This window comes from Vipera berus (assembly GCF_964194415.1).
Source record: "Vipera berus genome assembly, chromosome: 1".
In the NCBI taxonomy this organism is placed as follows: domain Eukaryota; kingdom Metazoa; phylum Chordata; class Lepidosauria; order Squamata; family Viperidae; genus Vipera; species Vipera berus.
The window spans coordinates 117,294,593-117,315,069 of NC_138202.1; the positions used below are offsets into that span (position 1 = coordinate 117,294,593).

General features: G+C 38.8%; 2 protein-coding genes across 3 annotated transcripts in view; one reads left to right on the forward strand and one right to left on the reverse strand.

Annotated features, from left to right (window-relative positions):
• OOSP3 (oocyte secreted protein family member 3) overlaps positions 1 to 19,575 on the reverse strand; it is a gene marked incomplete at both ends in the record, with an annotated part of 41,866 nt that extends 22,291 nt beyond the window's left edge. The window contains one exon of the mRNA XM_081333256.1: positions 19,506 to 19,575. Within this exon, the coding sequence (XP_081189382.1) occupies positions 19,506 to 19,575 (70 nt within the window). The remainder of the gene's footprint in view (positions 1 to 19,505) is intronic.
• LOC308659650 (transcobalamin-1-like) lies at positions 1,405 to 14,388 on the forward strand. 2 transcript variants are annotated; one of them, XM_081313468.1, is made up of 9 exons: positions 1,405 to 1,496; positions 6,212 to 6,388; positions 7,754 to 7,897; positions 10,011 to 10,166; positions 10,544 to 10,725; positions 10,825 to 11,011; positions 11,674 to 11,809; positions 12,192 to 12,310; positions 13,750 to 14,388. In XM_081313468.1, exons 1-9 carry the CDS (start codon positions 1,427 to 1,429, stop codon positions 13,809 to 13,811), a joined length of 1,233 nt encoding a protein of 410 aa, XP_081169594.1. In that variant the 5' UTR covers positions 1,405 to 1,426; the 3' UTR covers positions 13,812 to 14,388. The 2 variants fall into 2 exon arrangements, with proteins under 2 accessions (XP_081169594.1, XP_081169593.1); XM_081313467.1 differs by lacking the exon at positions 1,405 to 1,496 and adding an exon at positions 1,549 to 4,219.
• Positions 19,576 to 20,477: the final 902 nt, after the last annotated feature.

A 20,477-nucleotide genomic window follows, 5' to 3' on the forward strand; every position in this document is an offset into this window, starting at 1 on the left:
CATCAAATTTGCATATGACAGTAACCTGGCAGGAATAGCCAACACTCCAGAAGACAAGCTGAGGATCCAAAAAGATCTTGACAGACTTGAACAATGGGCCCTATCCACAAAATGAAATTTAATGTGGAGAAAAGCAAGGTTTTACACTTAGGCAGGAAAAACCAAAAGTACAACTACAGATTAGGTGAAACCTGGCTCAGAAACAATAACTGTGAGAGGGACCTTGGAGTCCTAGTGAGCCAGCAGTGTGCGGCAGCCAAAAAATCCTAATACAATCCTTGGTTGTATAAACAGAGGCATGGAATCAAAATCACGTGAAGTATTAGTATTGCTTTATAAAGCCTTAGCAAGGCCACACATCTAGTTTAGGCCACCACATTAGAAAAAAGATGTTGAGACTTGGGATAAAGTGCAGAGAACTACTACTAAGATGATTAAAGGCCTGGAGACTAAAACATATGAACAACGGTTGCGGGATTTGGGTTTGGCTAGTCTAGAGAAAAGAACTAGGGGGGCACATGATAGCAGGGGTCTATGACGACTCACAGTGTGGCTGGATGGGCACAGCCATCTGACTGCAACCATTCATTTTATGTTTAACCTTGCCCCAAAGGATTAAGTTTAATGACTTCCGTTATCCATATCTGAAGAAACCTTTCTATAGATTTTATTTATATTATATCTTTTGGGGTATACTTACCTAAATATTCAATGGGTTGATATTCCTTAAATGTAAAGGTTACCAAATTCTCACCAATTAGCATCAATTCCAATTTGGACCAGCCAATAGCATACCCTCACATTCTACTAAAGCACCCATCATTTGCATCAACACTGAAATAGCAGCGGGAGATTTCGAAATAAACAAAATAATGTCATCTCTATACAGATATTTAAAAAGGTGAAAGTGGTATCCTTTTGTATTTCTTCTTAAGAGTGAAAACCATGCCTTGACTTTAGATGTAGGCAACTCATATAATATTTTAATCCATTTTATGCATTCCAAAGGAGGTGAGGTTAAGGGCATCGTTCTCTGCCTGCTGATGCCCCACCCCCACCTTTCTCTTCTTTCTGCCCTGATCTTTGACCACAGAATTGGAAACTGGGCAAGATAAAACATTTGGTTCATCCAGTGCTTTTTGTTGATCCATGTTTTATTATTAAACAGGACTTTTAATATTCTCTGGGAATCATCTTGCAGTGGTACTCAGTACCCCACTGCCAGGCTCGCCGAAGTCCGACCTTACAATCGCAGTTTTGTCAGCTTGCATGTCTTGAAGGACACGTCCACATTAAGAGGCATTACTCAATAACTCTTGCTTTGTTGGGAAAGCGACAGGACAAGGGAGGAGCCCTCTGCCTCTGCTTTTAAATCACAGCAGAAATACTTCCCTGTGCTTGTCCTATTATTGCATGATAGACCTGCATGATGATGAGGGCTCTGCTGGGATTCCTACTCTTGTTTCTCAACCAAGGACAGCACTGCCTTAGCTGCGGTAAGTAGGAAGAACTTGACGCTGCCATTTGCATTCCTATTTCCTTAGGTCCTTATTTCCTTTATTTCAAGAGGTGCCCTTAGAAAACACAATGCGTTTTCCTCCTCACCAGAAATCTGCTGTGACAATTTACGCTTCACTAGCATCTTTATGGATGTAATCAACCTCAAAATCTTTGCTTTCCTACTGTTAGCTACATGTGTTCCGCTTTTAAGGGGTGAGGAAAATTTGTGAATACAGTTTCCTTGGAAGGAAAAACATAATCTCCTTGCATGATAAAGAGTTTATTAATACTCTGTATCAGTAAACAGAATTCAACAACAACAGATGCACTCCAACTGATCCTCATTTTGTATCAGATTCTTAAGGAGCCCTGATTGGCATAACATTTCTTACCAAGACAGCTTTTTGTTATCTCTTCCCAATTCAGCACAGGTCAATGTACTACTATCCATTCAACTAGATTCTTAGATGGGTATTTAAAAATGAATTACAGTGCATTCAGAAAGTATTCAGACCCCCTTCACTTTTGTCAATTTTGTTATTCTGCAGCCTGATTCTACAGTTGTTGAAATTGATTCCTTTTTTTCATTAACCTACACTCAGTACTCCAGAATGATTAAGTGAAAACAGAATTTTAGAAATTTCTTTCTATTTGCATGCACGTCGAGATTCCAACACAAGCAAATCAATTTACCAACAGAAGCAGAAACAAGAGAAAGAATGCAAAATAGTAATTCCAGTTCTAATCTACAGGGCATTTGCACCTGTCCTTCCTTGGATCCCAGTTTAGGGAATATCAACTATTTTCCTACTTCTTCTATATGATTACATTTTCCCCATTTTTCGAAGAGATGGGGTGTTATTGACACAATGCTTTCTCACAAGCACAATATGTCAAGGCTGCTAACATCGAATGTTATTGCTTGACAAGAGATGAAGAAGTAGCCATTTCATATGCTAAACTTGTGCATTGCTTTAAGAGATTGGGAAGGGGGAAGAGGAGGATTGTTCCTCAAGGCCATCTTAAATTAAAGAAGATAAGAGCTTGGCGGGTTTTCTAACGGAAGAGAAACTGATTCTTTAAATTAATAGGAGAATATGATTAATGACAAAATTAGAAAGGTGGAGAATTGTGTTTTAATATATTGTGCAAACTTCCTTCGAGCAAGCATTTGCCGGTGTATTAGGCTAATAAAGGACTTTTAAGGTAAACAATGCCTCAGTCACTTGAAAAGCCCATACGTCGGAAACTTGACACAATAGATATGTCAACTATTAATAAAATAATTATATTAATTCCATTTGTCTTAACACTCAAGAAACTTTAGCCATAGAGTATTGTATTAAGCATCTTCTAATGCAGAACAATCCATAAAAGCCTGGGATTTCATGAATAAAAGGAATGATAATGGTTTGCTCAAGACTACACATCTTTTATGACTGCAATAAAGTTGATATTGGAGGTTCACAGCTCCTTCTTAGCATCAAATTAATGTAGCTCTTTTATACCTTGCACTTGTTGGATAAAATTTTTATTTATTTATTTATTTGTATCCTGCCGTGGTGGTGCAGCGAACATAACCAACATACCTTCCTCCTTCTATTTTCCCCACAACAACAACCCAAAAGTCACCCAGCTAGCTTTCATGGCTAAGGTAGGATTTGAAAAATAAGGTAAAATGTGCTCCGTATTAGAATCTGTACATTATCAGCAGAATTACAGTAACTGTAAATATATGCAGAGTGCCTTTCCCTTATTTAGGAATTGCTACAAAAGCTCCATCTAAGCTTTGACACTTGAAGAAAAGTCTTTGATCCTCCAGAGGGGCAATCTCAAGGAAAGTAGGATTGCATTTCTGCAATTGGTGCCTGCTTTGATCACTCATTTCTGAAGAGCTTCTAATATCTGCATGACATTGCTATAATTATTGTCACATTGTGCTTTTCCACGTGGTTCTACACTCGCATTTTTATAAACTGAACAGCCTTATTTCTGCATGTATAGGATTATTTATAGCAATAGTATGTTTTTAAGAGGCACAGATTTGGCATATGCAATGACATATGAATGGTGGCAAAAGGGCTAAGAGAAGCTCTGTTACCATCTCTCCTATTTCTCCAGCATAGCATAGCAGTGTCCTTTCTTTAGTCTTTTAAAACATGGACCTTGATAGAAGATATAGTATTTTTTCCTGGGCAGGTCCAGTCCAGTTTAATTTCCTCTTTTCTCAACCCAACGTCTCTTCCGTGAAATTGACCCCATCCTTGCCATTAACATACATGACTCAACAGATGCTTGCTTAGCAAGTGGCTGTTCTCTCACAGATGGTATGCAGCATCTTGCCAAGTTATATAAGTAGCCTTCCCTTTGCTAACATCCAACCCACCAATTTCCCTGAAAGGATTTGTTGTTTGGCATCACCTTGCCAGACCTGTTCAGACCTGTCCCAGTGTTGAGGAAAATGAGATAAGGAAAGTCAACAGAAGTAGAAATGAAGTGACTATTCGAAGGTGAAAGGTTGGTAGGGAGGATCCAGGGCTGTCCTAGAAGTTTATATAAAGGAAGACAATATTGACTTCCAATATTCTGCCACATCAAGGAAGATTTGGTCTATGAAAGGATACACCCACATTTGAGCCCAAAATGTTCCTCTTCACTATTATTGTGTATGTGTTCTGCACAGCCGCCAATGCAGCTTCCAGTTCTTCAGAAACTTGCTGTAAGTATTTCAAGTCATCTTCCTCTTGCATTAACCCTTCTTAACCCGATGCTTCTCTCTAACTTGATTGAGGGATAATGGGAGTTATAGTTCAACATACTTGGGAGATCTTCAAATGGGGCGCTCACGGTAATCAAATAGGGCCAGGGTTTGCTCTGTATTTAAGTGGCAATAGGTCTCTTACACAGTCGAAAGCCCATCTTTGCAGCTATGTCCTATCCAAGGTTCGTGCAACTGATTGAAAGGCCATCACTGGGTGTCTCTGTGTGCTTGCACAATCATATTACTTCACTGACCACCTCACCAAAAGTGTCTGCACATAAGACAACTAGAACCAACTTTTGCAGCAATCACCTGAGCTTTGCAAAGGACATGATCGTTTTAACAATTCGGAAGGAAGCGCTTCATTTGCATTAAAATCTGTGCAAAACGTCTCTTTGCACAACCCTAGAAAATCTATGTAAACGTTTCTAATGTTTGTGCACTGAATGAAATGTTGATGCATAGAGGCTGTTTAGGCTGGATCAACTTTCCTTCATGGAAACAGTTTCGTACAGAAAGGTAACCAAAAGGGGAACTTGAGCCATGTCCATGACTGCCAGTTTCTATTCTCCATACATCATTAATGATGAAGCTGAAAAGCTGTGCCCTGCCTACTTCTTCTCATATTTAATAAAAGGAAGACTTGGTGAGGAAGCTTTCTCTCATGCGATCCCCACCTGATTGAACTGCAGAGCTAAAATTCCAAGCCAGCATGCACATTAGCTTTCTAAATACACAAACAGTTTCAGTACAGGTGCATAAAGCTAAATAATCACTTACTGTATATAGAAAAATAAAGGAGTATAACAATGCGGAAACTGATTTATCCCCTTATGTGCTATTGATATGATCTGGAATGTAATAAAATCATAGTGAAACCTTCCCTAACCTAGTAGCCTTTCAAATGTCTGTGTTCATATGATATGCACACCAATGAGTGCCAATGGAAAAGACAGTTCTGTGGCTTCAACAAAATTATCAAAGAATATAAGAAGTGACCGAAGGAACTTGGGGGAAGCAGCTGTTTAGAGATAATGACCAGCAGCCTATCTAAGCTCCCCCTCCACCTGCCGATCTATTGTTATAACTTCATTTTCTACCTGCCTGTTTTCACTGATCACAGTGAGTCAGCAGAAGACACAGAGAATAGGAAAGTAGCCCATCAGAAGACGACATACAAAATCTCAAAACTTACCGTAGTGCCAACTCTGTCTCATTGAGCAAAAATGCTTCACGTGTACTGAACTGGATTAACATAGTTGATCGGCATTCCTACTGAAAATAATGGCACTTAAAGTTGTATGCATCTTCTTCCATTGATTTCAATAAATCAGTTCAGCTTAAATACAGCAAGAGAAGGGTAAGTTCAATTGAGTTAACCCTTGCATGACGGTGCGTGGGATGGCCATTTTGGCTAGCAACCAATTCCTTGGTTGGAGTTTAGCAAAATATCCACATTCATAGTTGAAGGCGAGGCTCAGATAATTGCAAATAGTCTCAGTTCTCACCCCACAAAAAAGTACAAAGAGATACAAAAGGGAAAAAAAACCTTAAATGTAGACTGATAACTAAACACAGCTTTTTTTTGGCTCACTGTCAGTGAAAAATTTCATGTGCAACGTTTTTGCCAAAAGCAGATAAATTCACATAAGTCTGGATACCTTTATGAATAACAAGTCTGCTACGTGAATATTAACAACTCATTTGTATGGATCTCGCGTCATATATACAAAGTATTTGAAGTTAACCTTATTATAATTACAGAATTCACTAATGGACAAAAAAATTGGTGGACAAAAAAGGAGCAACAGCCCCAAATGCTACCAATGCAGAAGAAAAATATAATAGAGGCAATTTCTGAGGCGGAACTCCAGTGCTGTTGACAAGCTACATCAGAATTGTCTAGGAACGATGCTGTTCTGGATAAACTTCTAGCTGTCTTTGTTCTAGATGTCCCAAGTGATCGGCAATGGTTGGTTAGAGGCCTCCAGACTCAACTGGAAAATTGGGCCAGCCTGCAGATTAAACCTGATCCCAGTGTCCTGATTGCTTTGAAACTGGCTGAAGACCAGGATCTTAGTGTGATAACCCTGTTGGTGAAGCAGATAAAAGAAACCGCTGGAGCAGGTATGATGCTTGAAATGAGAAGCTTTTACATAAACGAATTTATTGGTTTCTAGAACCATTTCTAAACCAGTTTAGATCTTTAATTTGTTCCATTTTGTAAAGAGGGAAACGTAGAAATAATTTTTCAGGTGTCCCTTTTGATAATTATGAGTAACTTGCTAAACCTAACAGACAGTGAAAAAGCTTTATGATTTATTTTGTTTTTACTAGTACATCCTAGTTTTAACTACAATGTACATCCCAAACTTAATTAAAACTAAAGAAGCCCAATTCTATTTCTAGAATTGCCACAAGGTGTTTTTTTTCTTGGTAGTATAGTAGGTAGAACACTAAATAACAAATTTTCATCATGACCATATATCCACACTTAGCAAACGTTCATCTGCTTAAATGTTTCCCTGTTACTGTTTGGTACAAGGAACTAGAACAATTTTATGAATAGGCCAAAGCAGTTTTGTTTTTATTGTTGATCACTCGTATTAAAAGAATCTTGCCAGAGTGACTCCATTCCCTCGGGAACCAGTAGGTAAGGCTTCAGTAGCCTGATTTGTGAAGTTTCCTCCCAGGGTGTGACTCCATGCTGGTGCCCCTTCTTACTTTCACCTCTCTTTTAGCTGGTGATTCCTCCATGGTCACATAACCATTAAAGTAGATATTTAAGTATACCTTATAACAGTATGTATGTAACTCACTTTTGTCCCCTAAACCTACTCTAGATCATCATTCTCCACTCATGTGGAACCATATTGTGGATGAATGTTAACTGAATAGTATCCTCAGAATTTGTATCTCTCATTTTTAAAATAAATTTCCAGTCCGTTGAGTGGCATAAATACAATGGATTTATTTATGGTCCTCTCAGAAATTTCATTGTGTAAAGAAACCTTCTCTCATGTAAGTGGGTGTTAAATTGCAGCTTAAAAAGCCCCCCAACAAACAGTAGGTTTCAATTAATGATAAAACAGAAATTAAGAATTTCATGGCAAGAGAAAAACAGAAAGAAGCATTTTTCCCCCCTGGAGCTGAAATTACATTAACAACTGTGAGTCTCTATTAATTCAGCCATATCTGTGTCTAGACTTTTACAGATTACGGTACGGTGCATCTGACACAAGGAACTCCAGACCATGAAACCTTATAAACTGATAAACTAGTTTGCCTTTAAAGTATCAACCAGATGGTTCTGCAACGTATGCAAGGAAAAAGAATCAGAGGGGGGTTCCGGTTACATCCCAATTTTAAAGCAGCTCTCCCAGATGTGGTGGGCTGCAGTTTCTAGTCTTCCGGCCAGGATGGGAAAGGGTATTTTACTGGTTTTGAGGCATTGCTTACTCAGTCTTTGTCCTCTCTCGTCCCTTCTTGCAGAGATGACCTCTGGCAAAGTGGCCCTTTATGTCCTAGCTCTTCGGTCCGCCTGTCAGAATCCTGCTGATGTCAGCACGCCAGAAAAACATGTCAACCTGGTCCAAGTCCTTGAAGAGAAAACAAAGGAAGAGATTAAGCATATCAGTAAGGAGACAAATGGGCATTAGATTCCTCCTGCCTTTCACTCATGAAAGATACAAAAAGGATAATTAATGCATGGATCCTTGGCTCTCTGTGCTCTTTCTCCAACATTGGCTTGCAAGGATGGTACTCAGTTGAACTGAAATGCCCAATTCTCAGCCTATGAGAATTGCTCTCTTAGCCATATAGGCAGTATCTTTGTTCTTTGTTCCAGTTGCGAGTAATATTTTCTTTCTAACATTTAAATGACTGATACAACTTAAAATGTTTTTTTTATTGAAAAGTTTTTCAATACATTTTATCTTTAACAGTCCCTCCCCCCTCCCCCCACCCAACCCTTCCTAACCCTCCCTAACCCTCCCCCCTCTCCTTCCCCCCTCCCCGACTTCCCAGAGCTAAATACAAGGTATAAAAGTAAAGACAATCATAATCAACCATATGTTAACAACAATAAACTATTAAGTCTATCGCACTCTAGCTCATATAAAATGACTACAAGCAATACTAATATCACATCAAAACGTATACAAATGCTAAATGAAACTTTTTAGTCCCATATTTGTTCTGGATGTAATCAATCCACTTTTTCCACTCCATAATATAACGTTGTTGCGAATGGTCTTTCAAATAAGCCGAAATCTTTGCCATTTCCGCCAGGTCAGAAACTTTTAAAAGATAAAAAAACTTGTAAAAGATACAACTTAAAATGTTTGTACAACTTTTCTCCAGATAACTCAAATAACTTTTCTCCCTATTTCACAATGCAAATGCCAGCTGAATCAATCTGCTGTTGGAATACAGATCCGGCTGTCAAATCTGACCCCCATTTTGCATGCATATTTTCCTTTTTTTTTTTTAAGGAAGAAAATGCACTTTTGTAACAGCTGCAAAATTGAGCCAGAGTGGTGATGATGATTGAGGATGGCTTTTTAACATGTATTTAAGAGCCATGGTAGTGGTTAGAATGCAGTAGTGCAGGCTAATTCTGAGGACTGCCAACTGCCAGCAGTTCAATTCTCACCGGCTCCAGGTTGACTCAGCCTTCCATCCTTCTGAAGTCAATAAAATGAGGAGCTAGATTGTTGAGGGGGCAACATGCTGACTCTGTAAACCGCTTAGAGAGGGCTGTGAAGCACTGTGAAGTGGTATATAAGTCTAAGTGCTATGGCTATGGCTATGGCTATGGCTATTGCTACTTATTTATTTATAACATTCATCGAGCTACTCATCATGAACCAAATCCTGGGTAGCTCACCACTCAAAAATAAAACAGTATCAACTACAATAATCATGTAGACATTATGCAAATCTGATTTCCCCCATTGACTTTGCTTGTCAAAAGCGGGCTGGGAAGGTTGCAAATAGCAATCACATGACCCCAGGACACTGCCACTGACCCCAGGACACTGCCACTGTTGTAAATGCATACTGGTGACCAAGGCCATGAATTTTGATCACATGACTGTATAGATGTTATGACAGTCATAAATGGGAGGACCAGTCGTTCCTTTATTCAATAGCACTGTAACTTTGAACAGTTGCCAAACCAATAGTTTTAAGTTGAAGACTATCTATATTGTGGAGTAGGTAGTATTATAAATTATGCCTAGGAGAGGTTTATAGCCCTTTGGAGATATTCCCCCTATAGCATTATAAACTCTCATGCAGTAGGAGAATGGGACTTCATTTTCTTCCCCTTCTCATTATTTCCCCGCATTAGAAGCTAACTTGCCTTCCAAGTAAAATCTGCAGCTACAAACCCAATCATTCTCCATACAGTAGCTATATGGACATCTACCAGGTGCGTAGACTTCAATGTTGATGCCAGCTAAGGAATTCTGGAATTGATTTCTACAGATGTAGAAAATGCTAGTTGATAAAAGGTTATTTTTCGTGATTTAGAATCCTGCACCATTATGGTTATAAATTCCATGGGGATCCCATGGAAATATAGCTGGTTTGTAATTTCAGATCTCTCCTTCTCCAGTAGCACTCTTTAGAAATAGTTTTCCATTTCTACTGTGTTTTGAACTCAACCTCCAAACAGTAATGGGCTGAGGATAGATGTCTTCGGTGGCCAAACAGGATGTAATTGATAAACATGCTTACTTTCCAGATACTACTGGGACTCCCAAGACCACCTACTACCAATTGGCTCTAGATACTTTGGCTCTGTGTATAGAAAAAAGCCAAGACCTTGACATTGCTGCCACCACCCTGGCCAATGCAGCCCTGGCTAATAGTTTCCAATTCCATGGTCGTTTCTCTGTAGGTAAGAGATACATATTTCATTTCTGAATATGATTTTAAATTATCTTTTTATTCTGAGCTTTGAAGGACTTTTGACCATAGCCTTCCTTAGTGATACCCTGTAATGATCCTGGGAAATAGGCTGTACTGAGATAAAGTAAGTGGGACACTGGGGAACCTCACAATGAGCAAGTGATTGATAAGCTAGGAATCCATTATCCATTGCACCATCCACAATGATAACTTGTAATAAACAGCCTTTTCCAATTTGGCCTGCTTCTCTCTGATATCTGCTATTGTCCAGCACTTATACCAAAGAGATCCATGACTCTTCTTAGATTGGCAAATACTCCTGACTTTCTTCTCACAGCTCAATCCCTTGTTTGATGTAATTCACAGATACTGCTGCCGTAGCAAGTCTGGCACTGGTCTGTGCGTCTGAAGGAAGCATCTCATCTCAGCAGAGCAAACTTCTAGGAACTATAAAAGCAGCCTTGGCCCAGATCACAAAGCAAATCCTTAAAGAACAGCAGGCGAATGGCCTCCTTGGAAATATCTATAGCACTGGCCTTGCAATGCAGGTACACCTGATCTTTTATTTGGGAGGGATGAAAATCCAGGAATCTGGTCTTTATCCCTTCAAATCTTACAGCATCTCTCTCTCTCTTGCTGATTTCCAGGCTCTCAATGTTACTTCTGAGTTCTACTCTGATAATCCATGGAACTGCCCAAAGACCCTGAATGAAGTGCTGAGTAAGATCACCGAGGGAGCCTTTAGCACTCCAGCTGCTGCTTCTCAGATCCTGCCTTCTCTGGTGGGCAAAACCTACTTGGATGTGTGCAATCTCACTTGCACCTCTGAAACTGGTAAGGCAGCTATTGGAAAGAAACTCTTCTGGCACCTCCCTTGTTCTCTGAAGGAGAGAAAACAGCAGATTTGGCTAGTGAGCTATAATCATAGCTTAATGAGGTCCACATTCCCCATCACTACATTCCCACACCAGGAACAGGTAGTTTTGCTATTATTGATTATCTTGGAGACAAAGGAATTATTCTGAAAGAAATGAAAAGATGGAGGCTGGAGATGAAAACAGGTGTTTAGTGTCTAATAACATTGGAAACAATCATATAATGCTTCACAAAGCTATGATACCAATGTTATGCTACTTTCACATAGCTTGATTCTAACTTTCGCTTAATTCTGGACTCAAAAAAAATGAAAATGAAAATGAAAAAGGAAGGTGTTGTGGTGCTGAGGATTGCCTATTTTGGAACGATCCATTTAACTCACTGTTATGGATCTGCAACTTCTACTGAATGGATTGTCCACAACGATGAAAATCAACTGCAGCCACTAGGAATAGTAACATTTTAAGCATCTTCAAATGGATGCCAATTTTTCCTTCCAAGTCTCAGCTCATCTCACTGGCTATCCCTCGTCTCAGCTGTGCAAGCCCAGGATTGGCATTAGATACTAAGGATGTAATGAGTTAGTTCACCTGCCTTCTCTTCTCTTTTTTTTTTTGCAGTAACAGTACATTATACAGTAATCAATAAACTAAAAAAACCTTATTTCAAGTATTCCACAACTGTGAAAGTGCCAAAGGATTCGGTGCTGCTCGCTGTCTTGGAAACAGCTCAACAACTTAATGCAAAGGAATTCAGGTAAATAGTCTCCTGGTAGATTCATTCTAGATTCTGTCTTTGACCTTTTAGGGACGGTATTCAACCCAGGATGTGATCTACATCAACTTTTCAAATTTTCAATTCAAGAAACCTCAAATCTTTACCAATGTATTTTAAACTCTAATGTTTGGCACGTTGGATAAATTGGAATATTTGATTTCTGTGAATATTTTCACCTATAATATGCCTGATCTTTTTTCATTCAGTTTTTCTTATTTTATGTATTAATTTTTGAAATTTACTTGCTTACAATTTTTCTTGTGTACGTATTATCTTCCCATAAATTACTATGATATAATTCACCATTTTCCTATTCATCCTTCCTTCTTCCTGCTTTTGTAATGAATTTGGCATCTTGCAGCTTTCAAACACAGAAGACCGCTTGGGGCCCCATGGTCACCTCTATCAGTGGCCTCCAAGCCAACACCAATGAAAAGACCTACTGGCAGTTCCTCAGTGGCAAAACGCCCCTTGAACAAGGTATATTTTCTTGGGAAGAAAGAAAGTCCTGAAAAATACAATATAGTCCTCCAGATACCCGCAGTTTTATCTCCCATATTAATTATGATTAACTTGTTAGTCAATGGCAGCTATAGGATAATAATAATTAACATGAACAAAATAATAGGTTGATGCCTGTTCAGACAGCAAATTCTTCAGGTTGAGCTCAGCTCCTCATGACTTCATAGTTTAGGTAGTTTTCTCAGTGCAACACTGAGAAAATTATGTGTCTTTGCCTTCTCCTGGAATAAGCTTTCAATTTCCCAGTCTACCCTACAGTGCTGGCATGACCTAGAAATATCCTGTCTACAGACTAATCAGCTTTGATCTGGCTTAGCTTTTGATCCCAGACAAGATTTGCCAAGTGCTGCAAATAGTTGGGAGCCTATTTAAATGCACAGTTCCCAAAGGGCAAGGTGCACAGAGGAAACACAACATACAGATTTTACCAATTTACCAAGGCAACTGATATGCAACTCAAGAAAAATCAAGGTTGTAAATCAGTTCAGCACCCAGTCTAGGAAGACAGTTGCATTAGCGAGGGCATCAATCAAATGAAGTTAGGGCTGAAATGTTGTCCCACAAAAAGACTGAGCAAAGGATTGAGTCGAACAAGAGGTTGGGGGTACAATAGCAAAGTGAATATTCAGTGGCAGCAGAGGGACAGAACCTTGAAGATTGAGAAGACTAACTGGTCTTCTAATGAACGGTTGCCTAACATTATCCAGTAATGTTCAGTTATTGATGTGCATAAAGCTGACACATATATATTACAGAACATAGTTGTCCAATCTTTAGACTTGCCCGGGTTGCACTGAATGAAGAGGAATTGTCTTGAATCACACATAATGCATATAATAAAATTAATGTATATAAATAACAGGCTTCCTTTATTTTAATATTTTTTATTATCCTGTGGGGTTGCATTACTAACCGTCCAAGGCTGCATGCGACTCATGGGCCGTGTGTTGGACATGCCTAGTATAGTGGATAGGAGTATGCAGTGCATTGGATTTGATCCTAAAAAGATGCTTCAGTTCACTTAACAGTGTGAATATAGTTTTTTACTCTTTAAAGTAGCTACATCTTTTGGGGGGGGTTACATGGCAGCAGCACTTAGGCATCCGGGGGGGGGTTCGGGGGGGTGCAAAAGGGCAAATGAAAAAGTGTGCTTTATGACTCAAATCCTACAACTTATGAATTTGCATCTAGTATTAGGATTGGGGTTGTATTGTGATATTATTGTATGGATACTATTTTGATCATCACGACTGGCTGCGGCCATGTATACAAGGCAGCTGAGTATCTGCATATATCTAATCTAGAACTAGTTTTCAAACATCTACACATTAAAGCTTATAATATATCTAATCTAGAGAGTATGACCTATTTTTCAACTTAATTTTTTACGTTGGCAGGTGTTGGTAGCTACAGACCAAGAGATAATGAGCTAATTGTGGCCATCTTCAGTAGATACTGAACTATTACCTATAATAAAGAATCAAGAATCAAGTCTGTATTTATCAGATGATAGCCAAGTCTTCTGCATGGAATTTGATACGTTACAGTTCTGGCAAGATGACAATAAAATAGTGGTTTGATATGTGCAAAGTTCTGTTTGTTTAAAATTATTTAATAACTGAAGGCCAACCACAGTAAAGTACTGAGTTGTCACAGCTGTCAAAAATAACATAGCCCAATTGCAAAAGAAGTTTTAATATCTCCTTTAAAAGTTCCAAGTACTGTTCCAAACTTTGTGTTTCCCTGGAAATTATACAATGTCCTTTGAACAAACACTTGGCTGAGTATTATTAAATTTTGGTCACAAATTTATGTTCTTGAAAACAAGGAAGGATTGCTAAAGATACATGGTTTAAACAGGTGGACCAAAAGATTAATCAGATTGGCATTGACCCTGATTATTTGTTTTTGGGTTATGACATCATCATTTTATTGTATTATAAAAAGATTGAGGGATAACTCAGTACAGAATGGCAAAAGCTAAAGGTCTGTGTTTACTGTGTGACTTTTGGAATAAATTGCAAATATACTTTTCAGCTCCATATGTTTATATTTAATTAGATACAGAATAGCCTTTTCAAAAGCTAGATTAAATGTGTTGCCATCAAATACACTATAGAGTATATTTCAAAAGATCCTGATTTTGTTCTTGGAATGTGTGAGTGTATGTGTGTTTTTCAAGTTGGCTTTAACAAAAGCTAAGGAACATGAGACTTTATTTCTGGTGCGCACTGGATAATTGAGAAAGCCAAAGTACATGAAAAAGAAGTGATTATGTGCTTTATTAATTATAGAAAAGTCTTTGATTATGTCAATCACATAAAGCTGGGGAATTTATTTATTTATTTATTTATTTATTTATTTGATTTATATACCGCCCTTCTCCCGAAGGACTCAGTGCGGTGTACAGGGCAATAAAAATAAGAATACAGGATACAAGATTTAAAGTTAAATGATTGTGCCCAATGTAGTAGGTTAGTTAAAATAATGTTAAAACCCAAAACCATCAGGCCAGGCCGGCTTGTTCGAATAGATAAGTTTTTAGATCACGTCGGAGGGAGCGAAGGTCGGGGGCCATCCGGAGTTCAGCCGGTAAGCGGTTCCAAAGGATTGGTGCACCCACCGAGAATGCTCTCCCCCTGGGGGTCACCAGCCGACATTCTCTGACCGGTGGTACCCTGAGGGAACGTACAGGACGGAGGGAGGTTGACGCCGGCAGTAGGTGCTCCCGTAGGTAATCCGGACCCATGCCATGTAGGGCTTTGTATGTCATCACCAGCACCTTGAATTTCACCCGGAAGGCAACTGGAAGCCAATGCAGCTCACGGAGGTGTAATATGGGAGTATCGGGAGACCCCCAAAAGAACTCGCGCAGCTGCATTCTGTACCAGCTGAAGCTTCTGAGTGGTTCTCAAGGGCAGCCCCATGCAAAGAGCATTGCAGTAGTCTAGACGAGAGGTCACAAGGGCATGAGTGACTGTACGCAAGGCATCCAGGAATGTGCTTAGAAAAATGGGAATTCCAGGATATCTCATTGCCCTCATGAAAGAATTGTTTATATGGATGAGCTGCCCCCTTTGGCCAATTTCAACTTCTTTGTGAAGTTTGTTAGCTTTTGTTTTAGGGTAATTTTTCATCTTTTTGCCCTGGCACTGGCTGTGAGGCTGGGACTGAAGAACAAGGGAATATTGAATGTTAGGGAAGGTTTTATTTCCTGTCCTTAATTATATAGGTGCTTTTGAACTTAGGTGTTGGAGAAGACTCCTAAGAATACCCATTGATAGCAAAACAAAAAACAAAAAACCCAACCCCACCACATGTGGAACATTGAACACATTAGCTCAGATTTCTCACTGAGAAATGTTCAGGCTCAAATTATCCTATTCTGAATACATTATGTAAAGTTATTTATTCTAAATACATTGTGCAAAGTTCTGTATTCTGAATACATTATGCAAAGTCCTAACTCTCTGGAGAAGGCTTTAATGCTGAGAAAAGTGAAAGGAAAGAGAAGAGGACAACCAGGAGCAAGGTGGGTTGGACTCAGTTACATTTATGCTAAGTTCACCTTGGAAGACCTGAAGAACCAGGGATGGATCATCATGGAGAAAATCTGCCTATGTGGTTACTCAGAGTTGAATCAAAGTAGATCGTATTTTATTGTACTGTGAATTTTCAGCAGGATGTTATTCAATCTCCTTTAAAATCAAGACCAAGGAGTGACATTTCTGGATATGTTAAGTTTTATTCACACATAAGAATCCTAAAATTATAACAGCAACAGCCACATTTTCACTATGGCAATTAAAAGAAGGTCTCTAGTATCACATCAATAAGAGAGTTTAAAATGTTTTATGTAATATTTATCAATTATTTTACATATTAAACTGTTTTATCTAATACCAACTTTTAGATTATATTTGCACTTTGCTATTCAAGGTCTGGCAATAAATAAAATTAAATGAAAACTCATTACATTATGCTAGCTTGTAAGTTTATAAGTACTGTTTATTACTGACACTATCCCAACAGTAATATCTATCTCTATAGGACAAATCCAACAATTGTTGTGGAATAATTTTGCAGACAATCCAAAGCTAGGCAGGGTAGCTAATACTTTAAATGAGAAAGACAGAAGATTCAAACAGAACTACATAGGTTTGAGCTATGGGTTGAAATGGAGAGAATATAGGATGAAAAAGACTTGGCTTGGCAGTTGTCTATGGAGATTCTTAATTATTCATGTCCCAAATGTGTTTTTTCCAAAAGGTGACTGTTTTTTTCCTTGAAAACATTTTGCTTCTCATCCAAGAAGCTTCTTTAGTTCTGACTGAATTGCACAAGATGCCTCCAAGAGGCCAGGAGCAAGACATAAAGACCTCTCTTGTTGTTGGTCCCTACCAACTGGTTTCAGAGCTAGCCTTATATTTGGCAGAGCAACTAACCAGCTCAGATGGTAGATAATTGGGGAATGAGAGCAACCACTGAGGGGAGAAAGCAGTGTGGCTGGTCTGAAGCCCCTATGTCAGGGGTCTTCAAACCTGGCCCTTTTATCACTTGTGGACTTCAACTCCCAGAATTCCTCAGCCAGCATACCTGGCTGAGGAATTCTGGGAGTTGAAGTCCACAAGTCATGAATAAATCCAACAAGTAACTGAAGCAATCACATATCCAAAGTTAGGTGCACAGAAGCAGCCACTTCAGATGAAATAACTACTACAACAGAAAATTAGGATCAAACTCTTTGTTATAGATAAGCCACCAAGCTCTTTAGGGCACTTGAGAGCCCTATCAAGCCATTTTGTGGCTCTGCTCACAAATCATGCTGCTTTCCTAAACTTAACTAAATCAAGACTTATTCAATTAACCCAATTGTCAACCCTGAACTAATTACAATATGTAAATCTAAAAGGCAATTAGTACTGGTAGTTTGTGGTCCCGGGAGTTCTGTAAATTTACCTTGCATACCTTTCTATAAAGGTGCTCTCAGACTGATTTATTGGCTTGGTTACATAAACACAATCCTTTAATTTGATTTGATTACTGAATTACCCTATTTTCCAGACACACACAATATATCAATAGAAACTGATAATTGTATTTATAGCTTCTGTAAAGAAGTTTGAAAGGTACTTTTTTTTTCTTTTTCTTTTTTGTACTTTTAGCTTTTTCTTCAATTTCTTTTTCTTAGTTTCTATTACTTTCTATTAGTTTTTATTTTCCACATATAAATGGATTTGTCTAATGGACTGTTTCCAAATATTAGTTCAGGGCCCAGCAGCTGTCCCAATTAAGCAGGCAATGGTAGGAAAACCAGTATTTTATTTTGCAATTGCAAAACAAAAACATTTGATCAAACATGGTGCCTCCCCAGCAAACAGGCTGAGTGAAGGATCCTGAAGACAAAGTAACCAAAACTCTTATGCTAACAAATATGCACATGTACATCTGATAAACCCAGGCTGTTTATGAGCATTGTATTAGAAAAAGAAAAAGAAAATAAAAAGTTAGCTTGGGAAAAGACATCAAGCGTCCTATAGAGTCCCTTGTAAAAAGATACAGTTGCCTTCAATTGAAAATGTAAAAAGTAAAAGAAAGAACAATAAAGCCCAAGCTGCTTTAGGCATTTTATAAATAGGACAGCCTGTTGCACATCTGGCTTTAATGGTGTAGTAGGTAGGGTTGAGCTAACTGACAAAAAACACCCAAGGACAAAAAAAAAATCCATTTTGTTATCTTTCTGTTCTCTTTATATCCTTTTCATTAGAGATTTGGGGTGGGGTGGGTGTTCTTTAGCATTAAAAGTGTGTATTCAGTGATATCATTATTTGCACTGGACTGGAGGAAGGGAGGAATATATTATTGAGCATTATTACTCCTCCCCCTCCCATTTGCTCACTTTCTTGGCCAAGTTATTTATTGCTGACTTTATCCATTGTTCTCTGGGGAAATAAATATAAGAGTATTGGGGGATTTAGAAAGGTAGAGTGCTCCACAGTTGCAAAGGAAACTGGTACTTCAGCAAGCTATTCTTTTTCTCAGTCTCATCCAACTGCCTTTCAAGAAATGAGTCATAATATGCCAGGGCAGCCATTTTAGGAACTGATCAGCATTCCACCCCTCTGTGCCCCACACCAGCCATTTTGTAAGCAATCCAAAGTTTGTTCTCTACACCAGACTTGTAGACTTCAACATGCTGGTTAGGGAATTCTGGGAGTTGAAGTCTTTGCATCTTAAAGCTGCCAAGGTTGGAGATCCCTGCTCTAGACAAAGGAGTTCTTGAGAATTCAAAAGCTGCCCCAGTGCTTTGACATTTGAGTGGATTCTATTTTTTAACATCCTTCACTGGCTTTTAATCCTGGTTGGCCCAGCTTTGGGGGGAAAAAAATAATCACACAAAGATAGATCCAAAACCCGGTGGACTGCCATTTGCTAGCTGCAGATTATATATATAACCTACATATCTTCAATTACTGGATATTATTCCAGTCAAACTTCCATTTAAAAACTTCCACTAGATAAATTGAAAGATTACATGTTTGTTTATTTCCACCTCACAGAATCCATGAATTGTATCTGTTCATTTAAAAACAAAAAGAAACAACCACTTTATCCTAACCCAGAAAACCTTCATGCAACTGAAAATCTATTTTGCACAAGCTAACTTAACTAAGGGGCTTCCAAACAAGACTTGCCTATTGATCTGAAACAGCAAATCTAAGAAAATGTCCAGAACTTAAAAACCATTGAGTTTTCTTTTTAATTCTGAGCCAGATTCCCCAATGTTTTTCTTTTTTACAACTTGGAGAGGTGTCCTAATAAAATTTTCTCCCCTAACCCAGCAATGGTTCACTAGCCTGGTGAAGCTGGGTGCTTCTATTTTGAGCACATTAAAGCAAGAAAGCTAACTCTTCTGTTACAGCTTATAATGCACCACCAGCACTGATATAGTTTCCTAAAAATATTTCATTAATTCTAATTAAAAACAGTTTTCATTAGATTTGTTTTTTGGTAAATCTTTAATAATGGGAAACATTTTGTAAATAACAGAACGTTTAAGTCTGTTCCTCTGAAGGCATAGTGCAGTGCACACCAAAAACAACCAACCAGTTTCTTTCCATATCTCCAAGTTGTGTTCCCTCTCTACATTTACCTGAGGAGTTCTGACTAGAAACGCCAGTGATTAAAAACAACAAAGCCCATAGTCTTAGATGATTCTCCATCATTCACAGCAACTACTCAAGAATTCTCTCAGATGAGAACCAGTTCCTTGGCCCTCTCATTGGCTTCATTTGTAGCTCATGCAATACGCAGGTGCCTTGGCTTCTTCCAATGAAACTCTATAAGTTATTTTCTTACCTAAATGAAGAAAACATTTCCTCTATTTTTGAGTCAATTGAGGTGATATAATACATACTCAGGCTGGGTTCACATACCCTTCTTGGATAAAACACAGGCTGCTTTTTTGGTTAAATCGTATAATCATAATCTGAACTAGACTGTGTCATTTTTCTGTGTCACATAATATTTCATTTCATTTCATTTATTAAATTTATATACCGCCCTTCTCCTGAAGGACTCAGGGCGGTGAACAGGGCACATATAAATAGAAAATACAAAAATTAAAAGAGAATTAAATAATCACCCAGATAAAACAGTAACAATATAAAAACCCATTAAAAACCCTAACATCCCCCATCAGGCCAGGCCAGCTTGTTCAAATAAATGGGTCTTCAGACCGCGCTGGAAGGAGCGAAGGTCCGGTGCCGTCCGGAGCTCAACCGGCAGTTGGTTCCATAAAGCCGGAGCGCCCACAGAGAAGGCCCTCCCCCTGGGGGCCACCAGCCGACATTCTCTGACCGGAGGCACCCTGAGGAGGCCCTCTCTGTGGGAACGCACAGGGCAGAGGGAAGTTGACGCCGGCAGCAGGTGGTCCCCGAGGTACTCCGGACCCATGCCATATATGCATAGTTCTGTATTTTTGTCATGTTTACATAGTGTATATTGGAGGTGGTGACCCTTTGAGAGCTGTATGCAGTGAAATTTCATTTTAATGCATGCCGATTAGTCTATATTCAAAGTGATAATAAAGTTATTATTCTACTATTCTGTTCTGTTCTAACAT